This window comes from Nuphar pumila, chromosome 1, assembly GCF_984573655.1.
Source record: "Nuphar pumila chromosome 1, dmNupPumi1.hap1.1, whole genome shotgun sequence".
Lineage (NCBI taxonomy): Eukaryota > Viridiplantae > Streptophyta > Magnoliopsida > Nymphaeales > Nymphaeaceae > Nuphar > Nuphar pumila.
In genome coordinates, this window is record NC_143249.1 from 181,039,962 (window position 1) to 181,062,955 (window position 22,994).

Consider the following 22,994-nt stretch of genomic DNA (forward strand, 5'->3'; position numbering starts at 1 on the left):
ATCTTATGCTTCTAGACTGTGAGTTGTGAAGTTGGCTCATTATATTTTGTAGCAGCGTGTGATTGACATATGGTTATTGGGTGATGATTAGACTTTGAAGGTGTTCTTTACCATGGATACTCATGCAACTATTAGTAGGGGTGGCAATGGAGTCGGGTTGGCGGGTCAGCATACCTCAACACAAACCCGACCCATTTATTAAACTGGTCAGCTGTTGCAAACCCGAACCCAACCTGTTTATTAAACAGGTAACCCGACACGACACGGTTAACCCGTTTAATAAACGGGTTGGCGGGTTGGGTTTGGGTAAACGGGTTGACGGGTCAGGTTCGGGTAAACGGGTTGACCCATTTATGACACGAACCCGTTTAAGCCGCCAAACCCGAACCCGGCTAAGAAGCGGGTTGGCGGGTCTTGTCAGATTTTGCCACCCCTAACTATTAGGTGAGGTAATGTAAGGCTTTGATTTTTTTTTCTTTTTGAATGAGAATCAGGCCCCCCTCTCTTTTTATTGCCAAAACCTGAAATTACAAAAATATACACTCTGATAGACAACCTTCAAGTGGCAAACTCCCCATCCTGTACAGTCTGAAACAATAAATTGACAGGTTATTTTACAGGGGTTATCTCACAGCTTAGTTTTTCATGATTGGTTGCTTATATAAATGAGATTCACTTTCTCATTCAAATGAGAAAGTGAATCGAACCAAACATGCCCTTGATTCCATCTCACGTGATTTGTACAAATGAGATTTCCGGCTTAAATTATGTACTGAAAATGAAATTGTAGCTGCTTCTGATTTCCAACTTAAATAAGTAGATAAAATAAAGGCATACCAGACAAAACCAAGCTGTCCAACTGGTAAAGTTATTTAGAGACTTAAATTGTTCATCAATTACAATGCTCCAAATATAATCATAGGCAAAAGAGAGAGAGAGAGAGAGAGAGAGAGAGAGAGAGAGAGAGAGAGAGAGAGAGTCTAATTAAAACTGATGGATGGGAACAAGGGGCAGTTTGCCTCCATATCTTTCAGGGAGTTGGCCCTCATCGATATCTTCCAATAGGGTCTCTTTCAATCGTTTATTTTCCACAAAAACAATCTGCAAATAAGATGTGACATTAGACCCCCATAGAGTAAAGTTTTCTTTATTAAAACTTGGCATTCATGGGTGAAATATCACTTTAAAGGTTGGTGCTATGGCTTTCACCATATTTAAATCACCAATTATATTGAAAGAATTGCACAATTTTTTTTTTATGAAGTTCCCTGCTGAAGCAGGTAATCTCCGGATGGGGTCACCGACACCCAATGGGCAAAATAGCAAGGCTATGTACTCCTACTTAAAACTATAGGTCATTCCAAACCGCTAAGCTGATCCATGAAATATATGCCAAAGAGCTTAATCTCCACTTTCAGCCTTCCCCCACCCATCAGGCCAGGGATTCATGTCTTTAGAGTGTCTTTGTGTTGGCCCACATTAGTAGGTGGTAGCCATGGCGCCCCTAAGTAGGGCCCATGCATTTGAACTGAGTAGGGCCCACTCATTTCAAATGCATGGATACGATAACTTTTGGTAACACCAGGAGGTGAATCCTTTTTAGCTCAAGACTTTTACCAACAATGGTGAAATTTGGTAGAAACACTTTGGAGTCCTCTAGAAGCAAGTTGTCTCTCTCTTTCTTTCTCTTTCTCTCTCTACACCTTCGATCGGCTGCGCCTTCACTTTAAGGATTTCATATCTTGAATATGAGATGGCATCTAAGATCCCTTGTTTGCAAAACTAGGACTCTTAATAATAGATCTGGCCCTCAGAACTCAAATATGAGCAATCAAATGCACTGTAAGGGTGTGTTTGCATACATGATACATAGTAAATGTATAGTACCAGTGGAGGGCTCCTCTTGTTTGGCAGGAGTAGTCAGTGCACGTTACCTTGTGTTGGGACGTTGCAAGTTCGAATCGCAATGATATGGTTTTATAACTGGTAGGGGTCCGCCTAACCCCTACTTTTTCTATGAAAAAAAAAAATTGTATCCCTTGCAGCCCTTTCTCTCGACGCAAAGATGCCCTCCTATGGGAGATGTGAGCGCACTTTAGGGCTTGTTTGGGACCGGTAACTGGGATGGGCGTTTATGGAGTTTATGCATTTGAGGAAGTGACAACTTCTTTGCCAGCTACCACCTCCAAATTCATCCTTAAATGTAAATAAAAGGGCTTCACTTCCTATACCAAATGCATAAACACCTATCCCAACACCGAGATTCCAAACAGGACCACCATGGGCGTTTGACAAAGATTTTGCCTAGGAAACACGAAATGCATAAACACCTATCCCAACACCGAGATTCCAAACAGGACCACCATGGGCGTTTGACAAAGATTTTGCCTAGGAAACACGAAATGCATAAACACCTATCCCAACACCCAGATTCCAAACAGGCCCTTATTGACAAAAGATGTATTTGCATTTATTATGTGGGTCCATCACATATTTTCCATTGGGATGCTTGTTTCACCCACTTTAGAAATCACCTCCAATGGTGGGACTTGAAAGTGGGCCTCTTTCCTACTTTGAGATTAAAGCTAACAGCCAAGATGGAAAGTAATAGTGTGGCCCACTCATTAAGGGCCTGTTTGGAATCTGGTAGTTGGGATGGGCGTTCATGCATTTAGGATGGGAAGTGAAGCCCTTTCACCTTTGCATTTACACTAAAGAATGGATTTGGCAGCTGCATAAAAGCATATGATTGCATCCCAGCTACGAGATCCCAAACAAGGCCTAAACGGTAGGGAGGGCAAATGCCATCAAAGTTGAGTCGCACCTTTCATTTCCCTCGAGTGAAAAAAAAGTTGAGTCGCTAACATAGTGACAAACGTTTTAAACGGCAGTTTCTCGTTTTTAAAAAACTTGTGAGAAATTAAAAAATTTCATAATTCTCACATTTTTTTTCGGCAAAATCTTGACAATAAAAAAATAAATAAAAAAAAAACAAAAATAATTTTTATAAGAAAATATTATTAAAAAATAAAAATACACATTTTTCTGCGATAAATAGCCGTTTAAAACATAAATATCGCATTTAAATCACGGTATTTATGTTTTTTCATAAATCTTGCGATATTTTGAAAATCTCATGAGAAATTGCCATTTTAAACTTTCAGCCAATTTCCTAAGATATTATAGCGAGATTTTCACAAATCTCGCTATATTTCTCACTATGGTCGCAAACCATGGTGTGTAATAAACGAATCCTTCCTTCGTAGGGAAATGTTGAAAATTATTCCCATAATTTTAGGTCTAGTAATTTCATTAAGGTTGTAAGGTTTTTCTTGTGTCTTCCGAGTTCTTATGACAACCAGTACTTTTTCTCTCATTATATCGAGTTCAGATCCTGTCAAACGCTGGGTGAATCGTTTACAACCACAAAACCCATCCCTCTGTACTGTAGAGTGAGGTACCTTAGCGTCTATGTGGCTCGGTTTGACACCTTCTTTTAAGAAGTCCTCAAAGAAGAAAGACATTCATTTCCTTGTTCTTTTATTCACTCCAAAGGACAGATTGTGAACATCAAGATGAGAGACAGACCTTTTTCTCGCAATCTCCGGCTGCTGGGAAAGCGCTTTTCCGGCAGCAAGAGTGAAATATTTCATAGAGTTGGTTTGTGTTGCGTATCTGACTGAACGAGCAAGTCTCTCCAGTAATCTGGTGCAGCAAAGCTGCTTTGTGCAGGAGGCTAGCTACAGTACAGAGGGGTGGGTTTTGTGGTTGTATTGGACTCGGGTTAGGAACTTTGGATGTACAGGAAAGCCGCCTCACTGGGACATGCCATGCAGGGATGCAAATAAGGTCGGATCCAGGATGAAGATTTTGCAATTTTTGGCTGTTCTAGATCTGATTTGGATCCTCATGTATTTAGCTGCTCCTGCTCTGAAGTGTTTGCATCCCTAATGACATCTAGGGTCCCATGACATACCACGTGATCTTGTGACATTTACTGACAATACTTTATTACTTTTAACAATTTTAATATTTTGTTAAAAAATATTTCAATTAAAAATCTATTTTGATATCTATATAAAGAGAGTTTTAATAAATTAAAAATAAAAATCTGAGTCCAAATGTCCCATTTTTCTAAAAAATTGTGAACTCACGTCTTGCACTTACTTCAAATCATGGTTCGTGTCCATGTGGTAGTGATAGAGGAAAACTTGTTAGGCAATGGTGTAGAATTGAATTTATGGGAGTTGTTTAGGTTTTAAATAGGGATGGCAGTGGACCGGGGCGGGGGACAAGGTCTCCACCCCCGCCCCGTCTCTAAAATGTAACCTTCATCCCCGGTCCACCCCCGTGACGGGGGAGACTTTGGAGCTCCACCCCCGCCCCGTCTCAACATTCTAATCTCCACCCCCGCCCCGTCCCCGTTTGTCGGCGACGACGCTGCTCCGATGATGCAAGGCTACAAACAGGGAAAGGAAAAAGAAAAGAGGGAGGAGATGGCACCACAGAGGAGGCTCACGGCAGTGGCACAAGGCAGCGGCAGAGATGGAAGGAGGGAGAGATCGTGTCGGCCAACGGTGGTCGGTGTCGACAAACGATGGTCGGCGACGGCCAACCTCGGCGGTTCCAGAGTTAGGAAATTAGGGAAGGAAGTTAGGGTTAGTAAACATGTAAAAAAATATAAAGGGTTGGGGGCGGGGCCGGGACGAGGATGGGGCGGGACGGGACGGGGATGGGGCGGGGCGGGGCGGGGCGGGGCGGGGGAACGTGCCAGTCCATCCCCACCTCCACCCCCGGACGGGGATGGATTTTAACCTTCGTCCCCCCCTCCATCCCCGTTTCATACCCTCCATCCCCGGTCCAAACGGGGCGAGGCGGGGCGGGCCCCCGCTTTCCCCAGTCCACTGCCATCCCTAGTTTTAAACAGAGTCAGGATCAGGTACCATCACATGGCACACTTTGAGGGTGCCTCTGTACTGGGCTGCTTGATGACTGTCTGTCAGTTGTGGGGCCCAAAAGCTGATGAAGGGCGGTCCAGTGCAGAGGCATGCTCAAAGTGAGCCATGTGATGGCAACTAAACATAGCACATGGGGGAAAGCCCTGCCATATGCAACCCTTTGTCAAGATGGGAAATCAAGATCAACTACTTATGTTCCACTAATTTTCCCATCCAGGTCACCCGGATGGCAGCCAGCCTGAGGGGAAGGTGCTGACCCCTTTGTTCCAGGTTCGACTTGTGTGTGGGTGCCTTTAACTGGTAGATTATGCAAGAGCTCGAGTCTCGGCGATCCCACCTAGGGTTTACTTTGCCGGAAAACGGGCCCATTAAGTGACCCAATTCTCAGAAAGGGTCCCTTATCATAAAAATAAAATTACAGCAGACCAAAATGCAAGTAAGATTAAGGTCAAGCTGCGTTTGGTTTCAAGTGCTAGAAATAGTTGCTATACCCCACATCTGCTATCTCACTTATAGCAGTTAGAGGTCAGAGCCACTCATATTAATTAGCTACCTGCTCTCTCTCTCTCTCTCTAAAGTGAAATTACTTAGGACTTAGGAGCAGGAGTCACCTTCCTCTTGGTGTTATTGTCAATGAAAGGGTAGATAATCTTCCACGCAGTCCAAAAGATGTAAGGGGCATGAATCATGTACACTTTCCCAAGTCTTTCGGGGTAGTAATCCTGCAATTTTTACTTCAACAAATAAGCCCCTCATGAGAGAGAGAGAAAGAGAGTCGAAAAAATACAACATTATCACTCATGAAATCAATAAAATGTTGAACCCATGAATTGAACAAGAACAAATAAAAGAAAGCAGAAGAGAAAAAGAACATCAGACAGACAAAACGGGCTCACGCAGGAGCCGCTGGCCCAGAGAGAAAGAGAGAGAGACCTGCATCATTTCTATAGCTGCAGAGAAACCCCGGATGTCACAATTTGAATAACCCCAGCCTTTCAAATCTCCAATAACTACGAATTTTTCTTGTCCTCCTTTCATCCTGTAAAGAATAAAGAAAACAAACGACAAATAATATCAGAAAAAAATGTCATTTTTTATGCAACCGCTCTTAGAATACAGCTTTGCTGTTGATGACCATCCATTTCAACATTTCTCGAGATGATCACCACACCCTTATCGAGGAATGCCAAGATGTGTGGCTGTCAAGCAGCTCACTGCAGAGTAGACATCCAGAGAGCTGCATGCCCACCAAACAATTGGCTATGTGCCATGGCTAAGTACCATAGCCAATCACATGTTTTTCATGTCTCTTTTAATGTAAAACCTTTTCAATCATGTATTCATCCTTTAGGAAGTTTTGCAATTTCCACTTTCTAAAGTTCGAACCACAGAGCAGATGCTTGTGCACAAGCCGAAGCTGGGTGTACCTCTTGGGGGTCATGTAAGAGCTTGATGGTTTTACAGGTGTTTCCACAAGGGTTCATTATAGGGTTTTCCCTTAGCTTAATTAGCCAAGAAAAAAAAACATGTACAAGGAGCTCTAAAATAGAAATTTGTGTGTTGAGCATAGTGTCTCACCTAGCACAAATCTTGTCAATGCTGTAAACCAAAAATCCTGCAACCATGAAAAAAAAACACAATTTTTCATGAAAGTAAAAAGCAAAACTAGCAAGTTTCATCTTTATTTATCAGACATGGTTCCCTGTGAATAATTTTGATCAGATCCACATTCTAATATGGGAGCTGATTTCATTGGGGGAACAAATGGGTCATACTGTATAACACTGATTCTTTGGTTGTATTCAATTGTTGTCACATAACTCACAATTCCCAAGTAAGATGCACAGTTCCCAAGTGAGATGTGCCGGTAGAGATTTAAGATAACCGTTGATAGGTTATATACAATATGACCTGATCAGATGATAGGCTCATTTGGTAGGGCAACTCATGAATGTCACGAAGTTGAAAGGCCGGCATTAGAACCTATAGATGCATGTTTCATGCCGTAAGGTCAAAGCTGAGCCTACTCTTTAGTAAGCAGGGGAGTTTTAGGGGACGTTTAGAAGCGAGAAATATGTAGGAAAAGTGATGTAAAATATAAAAAATTGTACGGATTTTCTGACCCTTCTAAACGAGAAACTTTTTGTAAAAAGTACATTTTTTTACAAACATTCTTCCGTGGGGGTGGAGGAATGTTTTCTAAAAAAAAAATATTTTTAAACTCCCCACCACCCATCTCACCATCACCACTACCACCCACCATCTCAACATCATCACCACCATCCATCTCACCACCCTCCTCTTCTTTCTCATTTTTTCACATTTTTTCACTATTTTTTTTATGCTATACAAACAAGCAAAAAAAACTTTCTTTAAGAAAACCTTTCATATCAAAAACTCTCATAGGCAAAACTCTTTTCCTACGGGAGTTTTTTCTCTCTTCCAAACCTACCCTTAAGGCTTATATAGTGAGTAAGGTGGTTTTTTCTCGATTATTAAAAGAAAAAAGATATAAAGGCACATACTTCTGAATTCATCGAGATCCCTGCCAAAGCAAGTATGCCTAACTCCTAAAACCACTGAAATGGGTCTCCCCTTCTTGTCAAGCCCTTGCACGAACATCATCTCCTTTGCAATCTCATTTGGTATCTCAGACTCAGTTATGAAGCCCTTAGGAATGAATGTCCGGCGCCATTTTAGGTATTTTAGGAACAACGAAGCAGCTTTTTCCACGTTCAGATCTCGTGCACGCAGAAATCTTCTCAGCATTAAATCATCTTGGTCCTGCCAAACGCCCATTTGTCAATTTAGTACATTATGGCCATCCTTGGAAATGAATGGATAGGAAATGCTTGTTGGGAAATGAAATTTCCTAGTGTCATTTTATGTTAGTAGTTATCACAGCTACTGAAGCAACTTTTCTGTCAGGAATAGCATTTGCTACTCTCTTGGGTAAGGAATCTCTTAGTTGGAACTCATATGGGAGGTTATTTTTACTAAATCTGACCTCACTAAAGTATTCATCATAGTCAAAATAGTAAGAATCAACCCTTAGATCATAGTTTTTGGACATAACAATATATTTTTTTGATGTTTGAAAATCTGTCACACTGTAGGCCATTGATTTTCATCCCTCATAAAAAAAATGTAATATGTACATCAGAAAAACATGATCCAAAAGTCAGTTTGCATTAAACTTAATATATATATATATCAGTTGTCTAAAAACTCAAAAAAATACAGAGGTGGCATCACATGTGGTAAGCGGGTTCCTGTGCCAAGCTGAAGGCCCAGATATCTTGCAAGGGGTCTGCCTAACCCCAGCTAGACTATAAAAAAAAAAGTGAAAAAAATAAAAATATTACACTTTTTAAGGGGTTCATTTCTCCACAAGGGTAGCAAACATTACCCCTTTCTCACAGTTGTAATGTACTGAGATCTAAGATGAATGGCATAAAATTCATGTGTCGTATGCAAAAATGCCACTTACCATCAAGGCATTTGTGCTGTGTTTGCCTCACACGAAAAATTTGCGGTTTTCATGAAAAACACATAGAAAACATGGTGTTTCTGTGGGCCCCACCAAAGCGATGCAGCATGGAGGCCATCTTGAGATCGGATCAAGTGATATGCCAAAACACAATTTTTGTGCCTTTTGGAATCACCACAGTTCGTGGCCTTCGTCACCTTTCTCTACATCAGTGTTTTTTAGTGGGCCCCACTGTTAGCACAATGAATGGTAATGATCAAGACCACGGACGGTGGTAATTTCAAAACACTCACAGTTTGTGTTCTGGCGTATCACCTGATCCAAACTTGGTCATCTCCCACTGGGAAAACAACCGAAACCAAGCATTCCCATGGTGGGGAAGTGGGGGTCAAACACATGTTCCACATAAGAAAGCTCAGCGCGGGCTGTACAAATAAGGATGCAAACGGTTCGGATCCAGAACAGCTAAATATTTGGGGATTTAGATCGGAATCGGATCCAAACAGCCAAAAATTGCAAAAACTTCACCCTTGATCCGACCCATTTGCATCCCTTTGCACAAACATGCCGTTTGTGTTAAGGATTTCCATAGAAATATCTGAAATTCACAAATAAAGACTGAACAACACTGATGGAGATTATCACTCATTTATAAACTTACAAAATGAATGGTGAGTTTTTTCTAAGCAGGGTGCCAACAATGACAGGACTTGATCCGGACACGCATGCTTAAGAGTACTGAACCTTGCAGAGCGACCAGAAAACCAGAACATGTGAAGTTCTGACATGGAAACCTACTGAGAGAAGTTGCACCCATAAATGAAACACTAAAGAGGTACAACTTCAAACAAAAGTTTTAAGAGTACATCTGCTTAGCCCTAAATGAGAATCGTTCTCTAGCAATGGTTAGAGACCAAATTTCATTTGCCACATTCCTCATGTACAAGTAAACCTGAGAAAATGAGGTGTAGAGATTCAAAATCACATTTGGGATTCTTTTGACTCACTTGTGATTCCAAATAATGTAATTTCAAATCATATGAGATGGCAAACATGCCCTAAATCTCAAGACAAGCATGTAGAGTTGTTCAACCCGACACACACACACACACACACACATATATATATATATATATATAGAGAGAGAGAGAGAGAGAGCCGAACTATAACCATCAACATTACGAAACAGGTTCAACCAACATTGAACCTACCAGATAACCCACCAGGCCCAAGACATGCCAAGGAGCCCCAAAACGAAGGAAAAAAGAAGAAAGAGAAAAGAAAAATAAAAAAAAGATAACAGAAAAACACGAAACAACTCCAAATTATAGCCATCACTATATATATATATATATATATATATATATATATATATATATATAGAGAGAGAGAGAGAGAGAGAGAGCCAAATTATAGCCATCAACATTGCGAAAAACAGGTTCAGCCAACATTGAACCTGTGGGAAAATACAAGCCAAGAAGCCCAGAAAAGAAAGCAAGATACGGAGAGAGAGAGAGAGAGAGAGAGAGAGAGAGAGAGAGAGTATCCGCCCGACGGTCTTTGTGCCTGACAGAAATGGACTCGCGCTTAGCATCCATCGCACTCTTGTGTTTAAACATGCTTTTAGCGGCTTTTGAAGCGTCACTAAACTCCCTTTTATACACAGGCATGTGCTGAACGTCTATCACAGGCACCATGGTTGGACGGTGCTAGTCCATTTCCATCTGGCACAAAGACCGCAGGCAGCGAGAGCTTTTGGGGTGGTTTTTGCAAATCGGACCTAGCAGATATGTTCGAATAGACTATTTGCTAGAAAATGACACTTGAATCTTGTTTATTCAATAAAAAAAATTAAATTTTATAGACGATTTGCTAGAAAATGACACTTGGATCTTGTTTATTCAATAAAAAAAATTATTTTTTGAGCTTTAATATTTATGAAAATTTTAAACCATCGATTTTCAAACCTTATAAAAACCTACCCATCAAGAAATATATAAAGCAACGTAAGAAAACATGCCAACGTTGCTGGACTTTAGTAGTTGGAGTGCTAACATGAGAACGATTTTTTTTTTTGATGACGAAGGAAAACCCTTAATGAGAACCGGTGTCACTTAAACGAAACGAAAAGAAAAACCTATGCCTAAAAAAAAAAAAAAGACAGGTTTCATGGAGTACGTACAAATCAAGAAGACATGTCTATGTCTACAGAAGCAGTAACCATATACTTCTATGCATCAATACAGTTCTGATTTCAAGAATTTCATTTCATTCGATCAGTGGAGATACATTGCTATCAATCATCAAGAAATTCATGATTTTCTAACAATTGTTATCAAATCTTACATAAAAAGGCCGGGGAGTTGAATCTATTCTGGATGCCAATTAAGTTTTTGCTGCTTATATTTGAGATTTTTTTGTTGTTGTTGTTGATGAAAGGCATTTCCTTCTATTGTTTTGTAGAATTATGTTTTTTGTTTTTGAATCCCTAAAACAAAGAATGCTTTAATAAATTAACTCCTCCAAGATAGAGCTCCACAATAATTGGGACATAAGTTCAGAGAGGAAAGTTCCTCAAACTCTTTACCGTGAAAAGCCATATTCTAGAGATATCTCTGGTACAAAAATATGAAAAAACAACCCGTAAAGTCGCAAGGAAAGATCATGAAAAATGCTCAAAAATCATGAATTCTTCATTAATGCTACAAAACCCCATCTTTTGGAGACACCCACCATAGGCAGTATCATTCAAAACCAACAATAGTTTACTGAAAAAACCATTCCCTAGAAAGATGACTTATGAGATTCATTTTTTTTTGGATAATCCAAGGAACCCACCCCCACTCCCTCCCTCCCTCCCTCCCTCCCTCCCTCACTGACCGCACATTAGATGGCCTAGGGCTGATAAAACCCTTGAGATCCGCCTGCCCACCAGGGAGTGCACCCAGCTTCGACCAGGACGCCACCCATATGTAAGTTTCGAACTTGTGAAGAAGAAGAAGAAGAAGAAGAAGAAGAAGAAGAAGAAGAAGAAGAAGAAGAAGAAGATACCTTAGTCTCTAGATCTTCCTTATTGATCATCGCCCTGAGCAACCCCAATTTCTTCTTCTCCTCCATGTTCTCCTCCATGCACTTATTTTCTACTGCACCATATTTTTTTAATGAATTTTCTACTGCACCATCCATGTTAAACAAAACACTACAAAAACTCTTACACAGAAGAATGAAATAAGGGGCTATTTAAAAGCTCATAAGATAATTAATCACCCACTCTTCCATTTTTTTCTAAGTGGACAGGTTTTGTGACCATAAAACTCCATACCTGCCCATACGCTCACACGAGGTGTGTGTTCAGCTTCACACATTTAATGCAACAAGCACAAACGCCATCAACATGAAGAAAGGAACCCACAATATGCATTAATGCTTACAAAACCAAAGCATGCAAGAGCAGTGCCCCTACCCACCATTTTGCCAAAAAAAAAAAACACAGCTATACAATTATATATAGGAAGATGCCCTAATTAAAGACACACTAGCCCTTATTTTCAAGGTGGGGATTGTGGGGCATGCTCTATAGCAGAAGGGATGATCCTGCAAATGGAGCCACTGGGTTAAAAAAATCTGACTGTTGCCCTAATTTGTGATGGTTTTGTTGGGATGAAATATGGATCAACCATATTAACAATTTGGATTCTCAGGGATCAGGCTTTATAAGCTATCCCAGGTGTCATACATACAGCGAGAGGCTTCTTGGAAATTTTATTAATGAGAATTGATGAATCAGGAATTATTTGGTTTGAATGGGTCATGGTTGGAAACTGTCAAATAAGGAGCTCAGGTCAACATCCATCAGCTGAAAAAACGTGATTTTTGGTATGGGTCTTGATCCCAGCTTCCGGTTTTGGAAAAAAAGAAGAAGAAAATATGATTCCTTTTTAGTTTCTTGTATTACTCTTTGACATTGAAAAATATTCAATCATAGTAAAAAGAAAGAAAGTGTTTTGAGCTTTTGATTACGACTATTATAATTTGATTTGTGATTTAACACAAATTAATAGACAATAATAAAGGTAGGCCATTGCTTGACAGTTTCCAAGAAAACAGAGGCCTATATCAGGAAATTTCAAAAAAACGAAGCTAATTTTTTAAATTAAGGGCAAAACTATGGATTTTTTATTTGCAAAAAAGTACATTCACTTACCCACAAGGGCTTTGCTCATCTGGTAGTGGCGACTTGTGAATGACACCAAGTTGATGGGATGTCATAAAATTCAACTCCAGCCCTACACACTAGGGAGTAAATCCAGCTTGGGCTTTGTGGCAGGAGATGCGCACCACAAGTTTTGAAGTCATGATGCCCCTTCAACTTGGTGACATTGAGAGCTGCTTCTAACCACATATGCCGAGCTCTTGAATTAAGATTTGAAGTTCATTATGTTGATAAGCATTCTAATTAAATGCAGCTTGGGCCCCTTTATGTGAGATGCATGGAGGTTGGGTTTCCACTCTCTCTCTCTCTCTCTCTCTCTCTATATATATATATATATATATATATATATATATATGATAGGGCAATATTCCTATGATATGTTCATCCAACATGCATGTACAACTATCAATGAGAATGAAACCACATGAGGCCCTTCATCTCTGCAGAGCAACCTACTTTTTGATTAATGGTTTATGTAGCCACTAGTCCGTCCATCCTTTAAGATATACGTCTCTAAAACATGAAAGTTGGTTTCATATCTCTGCCTGTAGCAACCGGGCAACACCAAGATGAGTCTGGATCTGGTGCAATCACATGGCACAAAATTTGTGCATTAAGCACCTGATTGCCCTCTGTCAGGCCTTCGCCCCCCCCCCACAACTGACGGTCCTTGTCCCTAAGATGGAGGGGTGATCAGGTGCGCTGAATGCACAAATATTTGTGCATTTATTGCACCTGATCTTTTCGCACAAGATAGGTAGAATGAGTTGTATCATTCTTGTGGTAGGGCACTAATGCCATTGATTTTTTTTTTTTAGATGGGTTTAGTTTTGGAAGGTAAAGTAAATGATGGGACCTCTGTTGATTTCAATGCACACTCTCCTACCAGTCTACCACTGAATGGCATAATTCTAAAGTAGTTGAACCAAGGCTTTCAACGAAATTGGTTCAGCCAATGCCACTAGTGTCGGTTTGGGGTTTTTCTTGTCAAGCTAAATATCATGATAAATTAAAAAATATATATATTTTTAGAAAAGTTTAAAATCTATCCGCGTATATAAAATTTAAAGGTATTGAAAAGTGCATAAACTTGAAAAAGATAAAAAAATAAAATACTTAAAAGTGTTGATATCATGTTAACAACATGATAAAATCTCCATAATTTTTAAAAAAGTCAATGGCTTGAAGATAACATGGTTTTTCTTTTTTGAGATTATTTAAGCTCTTGAGAATGCCACGATAAATCATGTTATTTTCAACATTATCTCAGGTATTTGTGATCGCATGTGAGTAACACTGTCCCGCATGCACGTTTGATTGCAACTCATGTAGGGGTGTCAATTGGTTCGTAGCCAGGTGGAAGAACCAGACTTGGACCCAATTTTTGGGTAGAGTTTTCACAAACTATACCCAAGTCCATGTATTAATCGGACCTTTGGGTCCAGACTCGGGTCTTAATCAGGTCTTATTATTTATCACCATACTCGGACCCTATAGGGTTTGGTTCGGGTTGGTTCCCGTAAATCCAACCTGTTGACACCCCTAATCTCATGTGGTTTCAAATCACAAGGTGTACAATTGGATTTGGTATGGCATGGGAAATGAACAAGATGGGCCCAAATATGATTTCAAATCTAGCTGCCCCATTTTCTCATGTTTGCTTGCACGTGAGAAAAGGGGCAAATGATAATCATTTTCTAACAGTTGTGAATTCTCATTTAGGGAAACTTTGGAAGCAAATTTTTTTTTTAGGAATTTTTGCCTACGAGAAGTTTTGATATGATAACTTTTCTAAATGAAATTTTTTCACTTGCATGACAAAAACAAAGCGGAAAAACATGAGAAAAGTGATAGCGATACTTGAAAATGAAAGCTCTTCTTGTGGCAGCCCTATAGATAAATTGATCATTGTTTAATAGATGCAACGGACATGAATGTTCTAACATTAGTCATTTTGGCAACGAGGGTAAATATTTTTTTATAGTCAATACCATAGCCTTGAAAATATCCCTTAGCCACTAGTCTGGTTTTGTAATGCTCTAAAAATTTGTCACTCTTGGTCTAAACTTTAAAAACCCATCTGCATTTTATAGATTTCTTTCCTATGAGTAACAAAGTTATCTTCCATGTTTTAGCTTTTTAAATAACACTAAGTTCTAAATTCATAGCTTCAATCCATTGGAGAAGATTTTTTGCTTCATTACAATGAGATGGTAGATGAATTGAATGTAATACAATTTCTCCACCTAGAAAGGCAGAGAAATGTTTTTTATCAATTTTTTTTCTTTCATTAGAAGAACCATTCACCCATAAAAATACTTTTTTAAATGATGAATTAACTGAAGAAGTTTACGTGGATTCTCAGTTGAGGGTTTGCATTGAAAAAAAAAATTTAAATAAAAAAAAAACTTATATAGTTCAAAACAAACTTCAAAAGTTTGGCATGATAAATTTAGTAATGTGATGACTCATCTGGGTTTTTATTCGTGTTATACTACTAACACTGTTTTTGTGTGAAAAGTATAGGTTCTATGGTAATTATTTTTCTATTTTATATAGATGATATGATTATCACTAAAAGTGATAAGGAAGCAATCAATGACATTAAGAATATTTAAAAAAAAAATGATATATCTGATTTAGAATTCTTAAGATACTTTTTAAGTATTGAAGTTGCATACTCGAGTACATTCTTTCTCAAATAAAACTTGTTGCTAACATTTGTACTAAGTCTAGTATTTTAGATGATAAGAAGTTATAAACACATGAAGTCATTAATGCGAAGTTGTAGCCAAAAGATGTGACTCTATTCGAAGATCGTACCTCTTACCACAAATTTATTAGATCACTCACATACTTATCCATCACTTGACCAAACATAACTTACACAGTCCCTTCAGTCTGCTCCTACCATTGTGCACACTAGTACTATCTTAAGAATTATCCTAGCCTTGCCCCACAACTCCATGTCCCTAAGATGGAGGGGTGATCAGGTGCTTAGTGTACAAATATTTGTATTATGATCTTTTCGCACAAGACAGGTGTAGCGTCATCCTAGGGTATTAAATGCCATTGATTTTTTTTAAATTGTAGTTCATGCCTTGCCAGATGAGTTTGGTTTTGGGAGGTAAAATAAATGATGGGACCTCTGTTGACTTCAATGCATACTCTCCAACCAGTCTACCACTACATGGCATAATTCTAAAGTAGTTGAACCAAGGCTTTCAACAAAATTGGTTCAGCCAATGCCACAAGTGACGGTTTTGGGATTTTCTTGTCAAGGTAAATATCATGATAAATTAAAAATGTATACATTTTTAGAAAATTTTAAAATCTATCCACATATATAAAATTTAAAGGTATTGAAAAGTGCATAAACTTGAATAAAAAATAAAAAATAAAAAATAAAAAATAAAAAATAAAAAATAAAAAATCACTTGAAAGTGTTGATATCATGTTAACAACATGATAAAATCTCCATAATTTTTAAAAAAGTCAATGGCTTGAAGATAACATGATTTTTCTTTTTTGAGATTATATCAGCTCTTGAGAATGCCACGATAAATCATGTTATTTTCAACATTATCTCTGGTATTTATGGAGGGGTGACAACCAATTTTCCTATAATGGTTGGGTTACATCAAGGATCTGCTTTAAGCCCTTTCCTATTTGCTATAGTGATGGATGAGCTTACGAGATCAATTCAAGAAAATGTGTCGTGGTGTATGTTGTTTGCTGATGATATTGTTTTGATTGAGGAGTCTAAAGCTGGGGTTAATGCTAAGTTGGAATTATGGAGACACACATTGAAAGCAAGAGGTTTTAAGTTAAGTAAGAGTAAGACAGAATACATGGAATGTCGATTTAGTAAGCAACGAAGTAGTGATGAGAGTGTAGTGAAACTTGGTGAGCAATAAATACCAGTGGATGATTCTTTCAAATATTTGAGATCTATCATTCAAAAGTATGGAAAAATTGATGGAGATGTAAATCATAGGATAAAGGTTGAGTGGATGAAATGAAAGAGTGCAACTGGAGTGTTGTGCGATCATAGAATGCCATTGCGGTTGAAGGGAAAGTTTTATAGGACGACTATTAGGCCCGCTTTACTATATAGTACGGAATGTTGGGCAACCAAGAGACATCATATTCAAAAAATGAGTGTAGCTGAGATGCGTATGCTGAGATGGATGTGTGGAAATACAATAAAAGATAAGATTTGAAACGAGGAGATACATAAGAAGGTAGGCGTTGCACCCATTGGAAATAAGATGAGAGAGAATCGTTTACAGTGGTTTGGACATATTCGAGGAAGGCCTAATGATGCTCCAGTTAGAAGGATGGAGAAATGGAAAAATATATTAGTTAAAAGAGGTTAGGGTAGGCCTAGGAAGACATGAATGAAGGTGATAGAAAAGGGTATGAATGCTTTGAACCTCACCGAGGACATGGCATTGGATAGAAATGAATGGAGGAGAAGGATTCATCTGGAAGACCCAGAATGATTTTCTTTGTTGGTTCATATTGCCGACCCCAATTATTTTGGGATGAAGGCGTAGTTGTTGTTGTATCTCCGGTATTTGTGATCTCATGTGAGCAACACTGTCCCATTGTTCAGTGCACGTTTGATTGCAACTCATGTAGGGATGCCATTTGGTTCGTACCCAGGTGTAACCAGACTTGGAACCAATTTTAGGGTAGAGTTTCAGGTTTAGATCCGAGTCTAATCAGGTCTATTATAAGAAAAACTATACCCCAACCCGATAAGAACTACATAAACCAGACCCCTACCATACCCAGTAAAACCATATTTTTTATCATTTTTACATTGAAAGTTTGTAGGTCATAATAAAAACTCAGGTAAGGTTCGTGGTATAAAATTTCACAAACTATATCCAAGTCCATTTATTAATCGGACCTTTGGGTCCAGACCCAAGTCTTATTATTTATCACCATACTCGGACCCTATAGGGTTTGGTTTGGGTTGGGTCCAGTAAATCCAACCTGTTGACACCCCTAATCTCATGTGGTTTCAAATCACAAGGTGTACAATTGGATTTGGTATCGCATGGGAAATGAACAAGATGGGCCCAAATATGATTTTGAATCTAGCTGCCCCATTTTCTCATGTTTACTTGCACGTGAGAAAAGAGGCAAATGGTAATCATTTTCTCACAGTTGTGAGAGAAGGATTCTCATTTTGGGCAAGTTTGAAAGCAAAGAAATTTTCATAGGAAAAGGAAATTTTGCCTACGAGAAGTTTTGATAATGATAACTTTTTTAAATGAATTTTTTTCAATTGCATCACAAAAACAAAGTGGAAAAACATGGGAAAAGTGAGAAAGAGGGACTTGAAAATGGAAGCTCTTCTTGTGGCAGCACTATAGAATGAGACGTGTTATGGGTGAATAGTTCCCCAAATGCAAAAAGAATTTTTGATAGAAAAAATTCCTCTAACTTCCTAGGTGGAGGAATTTTTTCTATAAAAAATCAGTTTTTTTTTTATAAAAACGTTTCTTTAAAACATTTTCCCTCGTTTGTAATGATTGGAAAAGTTGTCATTTTTCTTTCCCACTTATTTTTTTTTACTATTTTTTCGCTTTCAAACGTCCCCTTAGGCTAAGTAATCGTGAAGCATAGAAACTTCAGTGGGGTCTTTAAACAAAAGGGCAACACTTAATTTTGCATCATTGTCTCAGTCAATTTGCTAATTTTTTTGGTTGACTTGTTGAGAATGCAAGTATATCCAAATTAGTTGTGAGAATGCACTAAAAATGATTCGTTTTATTCAAATACAGGATTTTATGTATTTTCAAACACCCAATAAGGCTAATGATGCTATTGGGGTTTTGCTTTCAAGGTCTTAAAAGAAGAAATTTATTTTTCTAAGGATGAAAATGGCTGTTCCCCAGCTCCCATGGCACCAGTGTCAACGGGGCTGGTTTACCCGGGCCCGACCCGAACAAAACCCTATAGGGTCTGGGTATGGTGATAAAAAACAAGACCCGATTAAGACCTGGGTTCAGATTCAAAGGTCTGATTAGTACATGGACCCAGGTATAGTTTGTGAAATTTTATACCAGACCCTACCCGAGTTTTGATTAAGACCCAAAAATTTTCAATGTAAAAATGATAAAAAAATATGGTTTTACCAGGTATGGTCTGGGTCTGGTTCATGTAGTTTTTATCAGGTCCGGGTATGGTTTTTTCTTATAGTGGACCCGATTAGAACTGAGTCTGGACCTGATACCATACCCGAAAACCAGTCCAAACCAAACCAAACCAGACAAGTTGACACCCCTACACGGCACTAGTGTGGCTCTCTTGGTTATGTGATACCAGTGCTATGTCTTCTGTTGTAATTCTCATGTGATTCTTCTGTAAAAATTGATAGAAAGCTACATTTTTATTATTGGGATGGTGAAACATGACCTGTATCAAATGGGGATGGGGTAACAAGACTGGTACAGCTGACCCACTGTAGATGGCAAAAGGCTTGATGATGTGATGATATTGAATTTGGAGTTCCTTTGCCAACAAAAGCCTTCTCATAGAAAGGGTCCATGAATTGATATTTACTCCCTTAATGATGAACTATTTATTGCTATTTTTCTTAATAATTATGTGAAGTTGATAAGAGGTTCATCTACAGAGTATAAGCTACAAAAGCAGGTCCACAGACATAAATTCTATTTACTGTAGTAAGCCCTTATTCTCCTAAGGCTGATTCTACACGATGATGGTGCCTATCTAACTGAGAAGGGAGAACAGAGAGCTTTCACACCAGATGTTCATCAAATGACACACTTATAGCCTTAATAGGTACCCCCACCCTATCAAAACTCTTTTTCTGCAAAGGACCCCCTAAAAAGAAAAAAAAGAAAAAGAAAGATAAAATTGCTTTATCACAACAAGGCATCATTGCACCAACAGGGTCTCCAGCAGCCAGTGCATGTCACCTTGTGTTGGGGCATTGCATGTTCAAAACCCAATGGTATAGTTGTATAACAGGAAGGGGTCTGCCTAAACCCCAGCTTGCCTATCAAAAATAAAATAAAATAAGGCAAGGCATCATTATTTCCCCAGCATGCTACCCTTCTTGAAGGCCTTAGGATATGGCATAGTTTTAGGCAACCCTGAGCAAAGCACTCATGACCTACCAAACCTCATTGCCACTTTGACCAACAGGGTCTCCGCTTGTCTGGCAGGAGCAGCTAGTGAACGTCACCTTGTGTTGGGACGTTGCAAGTTCAAATCCCAATGGTATCATTGTATAACTGGTAGGGGTCTGCCTAACCCCAACTTGCCTTAAAGAAAAAACCTCATTGACATTTTGATTTGTTAAAAGCTAAAACTGGGGCCTTCATGGGAATTCAGTGGTTGCCAAGACAATGCTTTTGACTATTATGATCTATTTAAGGACAAACAACATAGTCCTTTTTAGGATCAGTTTGGGAGCCAAAGATGGGAATGGAGATGAGGATTCATTAAATCCCATCTACCCCACCTATCCATGATTAGAGGTGGCGATCGGGCCGGGTGCCTGATGGGCTGTCCGGTACCCAGCCCGTATTGGGTCGGGCTCGGGCTCGAATCAACTGTGTAAATTACATAGGATTCGACAGACCCAGTCTGTTAACTGAGTGGGGCTCAGGCCAAGACACAGGTCGGGCCTGGCTGGTCCAGCTGGATGGCCACCCCTATCCATGCTGTTGTTTGAAAGCTCCGATTTTTGGGAGGTAAGAGCAAATAAGAATGTAGATAGGAATAGAGATAGCCTTCTCTCTCTATTTTAACTACATCCTCACAAGAATATACTTGATATTTATAGTCTTATCCAATGTTATCAGTACCGCCCTGAATAGTTGGGCCACTGATTCATACTGTATCGTCCGATACCGATACTCAACTGAATCGCCGTATCGGCTCAAAAACTATGTATCAATCAGGCTTGCAGCGTATCGAGTATCGAATTTCTGCCGATACGATACTGATAACATTGGCCTTATCAACCATTTCTTCTAGCTCCCATCACTCCTCTCCAACACTGGCTCCCAAACTGGAGCCTCATTACATTCTTTGTGAAAAACAGACTTTAGGCTTACCTTCTTAAAACAATCTTTCACACGCTTAGGCTATCTCCTCGTCTCCATAAAACTTCATCCTTCCTCTCTATGCTTCTTGAGATCCCTTGGTGCTGCTTGTCCAGGATGTAGAGGCTTTATGACTTGATTTTTTCCTTGCAGTCTTTGTTTGCTTAGGGATTTCTCTAGTCCACAATTCATATTTGCAGTCTTTGTTTGCCTAGGGATTTCTCTAGTCCACAATTCATATTGGACCCACACATGACTTGATGAGAAACATACCACCACGGGTCGTGTGAAGGTGTTGACTTGAAGACCCAATCAAACCCCGCTGGCACATGGGTGTGTCCCTAGCTTTCAAAAGTAGGCCACTTAAGTCAGGGTAGTGGGGCTCCACCCAGAATTTTCCCTCACCTTCGATAAGGGTTCCTCATCATAAAAAGAAAAAAATACCAACTAATCTAGGGTTCACACTGGATTCAATGTCACAAGGATACGGAGAACATGAGATGTATGACACGAGTATGCGGTTTGAGTTTGTTAATTTTTTGAAAAATAAGACACTCGGACACAAATTTTTTTTATTAATTTGAATCAATATAAAACCATTTTTTGAGGTGCTGCTGATTTTAGAGGCAATCCAAACTTCTCTTTATAAGATGCTGCTGTTTTTAGTGGTGCACTTTATAAAAAATTCAATAAATGGTTTTTCTACCAAATTCCTCATGAAAATGCTCACTTGAGAAGATCCCAAGCTAATTCTTTGCATGTGAAGGTCCATCTAGTTGATAAAAATTCCTCATGAAAATGCTCACTGTCCATGTCTACATGTCCGAACGCATCCACTCATATCACCAAGGACACGCTTCTGACATAGCCTACTAGTAATAAGCTGCAAAGAGTGACCAAGACATGACTTATTATGAGCCAAAAGGTTTGAGTTTCCCTTTCATGTGCTTGACTTTAAAATTAAGTTGTCTCACATTGAACAGAAAAGCCCCTTCTTTTTATTTTCTCAGAGCTGTTAATAGTTGCCAATAGTGACCAAGACTTGGCTTAGTATGAGATGAAAGGGAGGGTTTTGAGTTTAACTTTTAAACTTTGATCAAGTCAAGTTTTCTCTCAAGTTGAGCAAAACGCCAATTTTGTTTTTTTCTAGCTGCCAATAATGACCAAGACTTGGCTTAGTATGAGCTAAAAAGGAGGGTCTGAGTTAGACTTTTACATGCTTGGCTTTAAACTGTTAAATTATGTAATCAAACTTGTAATTTCGTATATATATTATATATATAAGGTAATACATATACATATATATAATATATGTATATGTATTTACCAATTATATATATAAAATATATATAGTCATAGTAAGGGTAGTTTAGGAATTTTACACATTCTTTTTTCAAGAATATGTTTTTTTTGTATTTTCTTTTTCTTTTTGTATTTTTGTTTTTTTGCATTTAATGCATTGTACATGCATTGGGAGGGGCCCAACCCACTAGTCGTTGGACCCCTCCAACGGTCACAAATGTGACCGTTGGAGGGGCTCCAACGACTACGTGGAGCCCCTCCCAAGGCCTCCTCCAAGCCCTATTTATATGGGCAGCTCCTCTTGTATTTTTCAAGGGATTTGGGATTATAGCCCAACCTCTTTAGTGTTTATGAAACTTATGGGTGCAAGTGCACATTTGTGATTCGGTGTGTTGTGTTTGTTGTGCACAAGTGTTCTTGGGTGTGTATGTTCACACATTTATTCTTAAGGTTGTTGTGTTATCGACTAAAGTATCTTGTTGAAGATACTTTTACATGGTATCAGAGCCTCGTTGAAGAAGAAGAATTGCGACTCGCCTTCTTTTGCATTCCTCGGGAAGCGTGCCTTCAAGTTTTTTGAAATCAAAGAGGATCATCTTCTTCGAGCAATATTTTAGGAGCTCCTTTTGTCAAGAAAGACGCAAAAAGTAATTAAGGTACATACTATCTCTTGCATTCTTTCCTCTCTAATGGGCGAAAAAGACTCCCATTTCTCTCTTGGGTTTAAGCTTAATGGCTCAAACTATCATGTTTGGGCCGGTAATATGGAAGCCCATATTAAAGGAAAGGGGCTTTGGGGTTACGTTTATGGATCCATACCGGAACCGGAACCCAAAATTACCATTGTTGAAGGTGATATTAAGATTCTTGAAGAGGATGAAAGACAAAAGGCCCTTGAAGAGTATTCTAAGAAACATGATGATTGGGAAATGAAGAAC

At 39.0% G+C, this 22,994-nt stretch overlaps 1 protein-coding gene across 3 annotated transcripts; it reads right to left on the reverse strand.

Annotated features, from left to right (window-relative positions):
- Positions 1-461: 461 nt before the first annotated feature.
- LOC149851532 (uncharacterized) lies at positions 462-21,523 on the reverse strand. 3 transcript variants are annotated; one of them, XM_090001162.1, is made up of 7 exons: positions 20,767-21,523; positions 11,500-11,591; positions 7,484-7,742; positions 6,537-6,573; positions 5,892-5,997; positions 5,570-5,680; positions 959-1,101 (listed from the first exon to the last, which is right to left on the reverse strand). In XM_090001162.1, the coding sequence occupies exons 2-7, from the start codon at positions 11,575-11,577 to the stop codon at positions 985-987; spliced, it is 708 nt and encodes a 235-aa protein (XP_089857288.1). In that variant the 5' UTR covers positions 11,578-11,591; positions 20,767-21,523; the 3' UTR covers positions 959-984. The 3 variants fall into 3 exon arrangements, with proteins under 3 accessions (XP_089857294.1, XP_089857288.1, XP_089857281.1); XM_090001168.1 differs by lacking the exons at positions 959-1,101; positions 20,767-21,523 and adding an exon at positions 462-588 and having other exon boundaries at positions 11,500-11,895; XM_090001155.1 differs by lacking the exon at positions 20,767-21,523 and having other exon boundaries at positions 11,500-11,882.
- Positions 21,524-22,994: the final 1,471 nt, after the last annotated feature.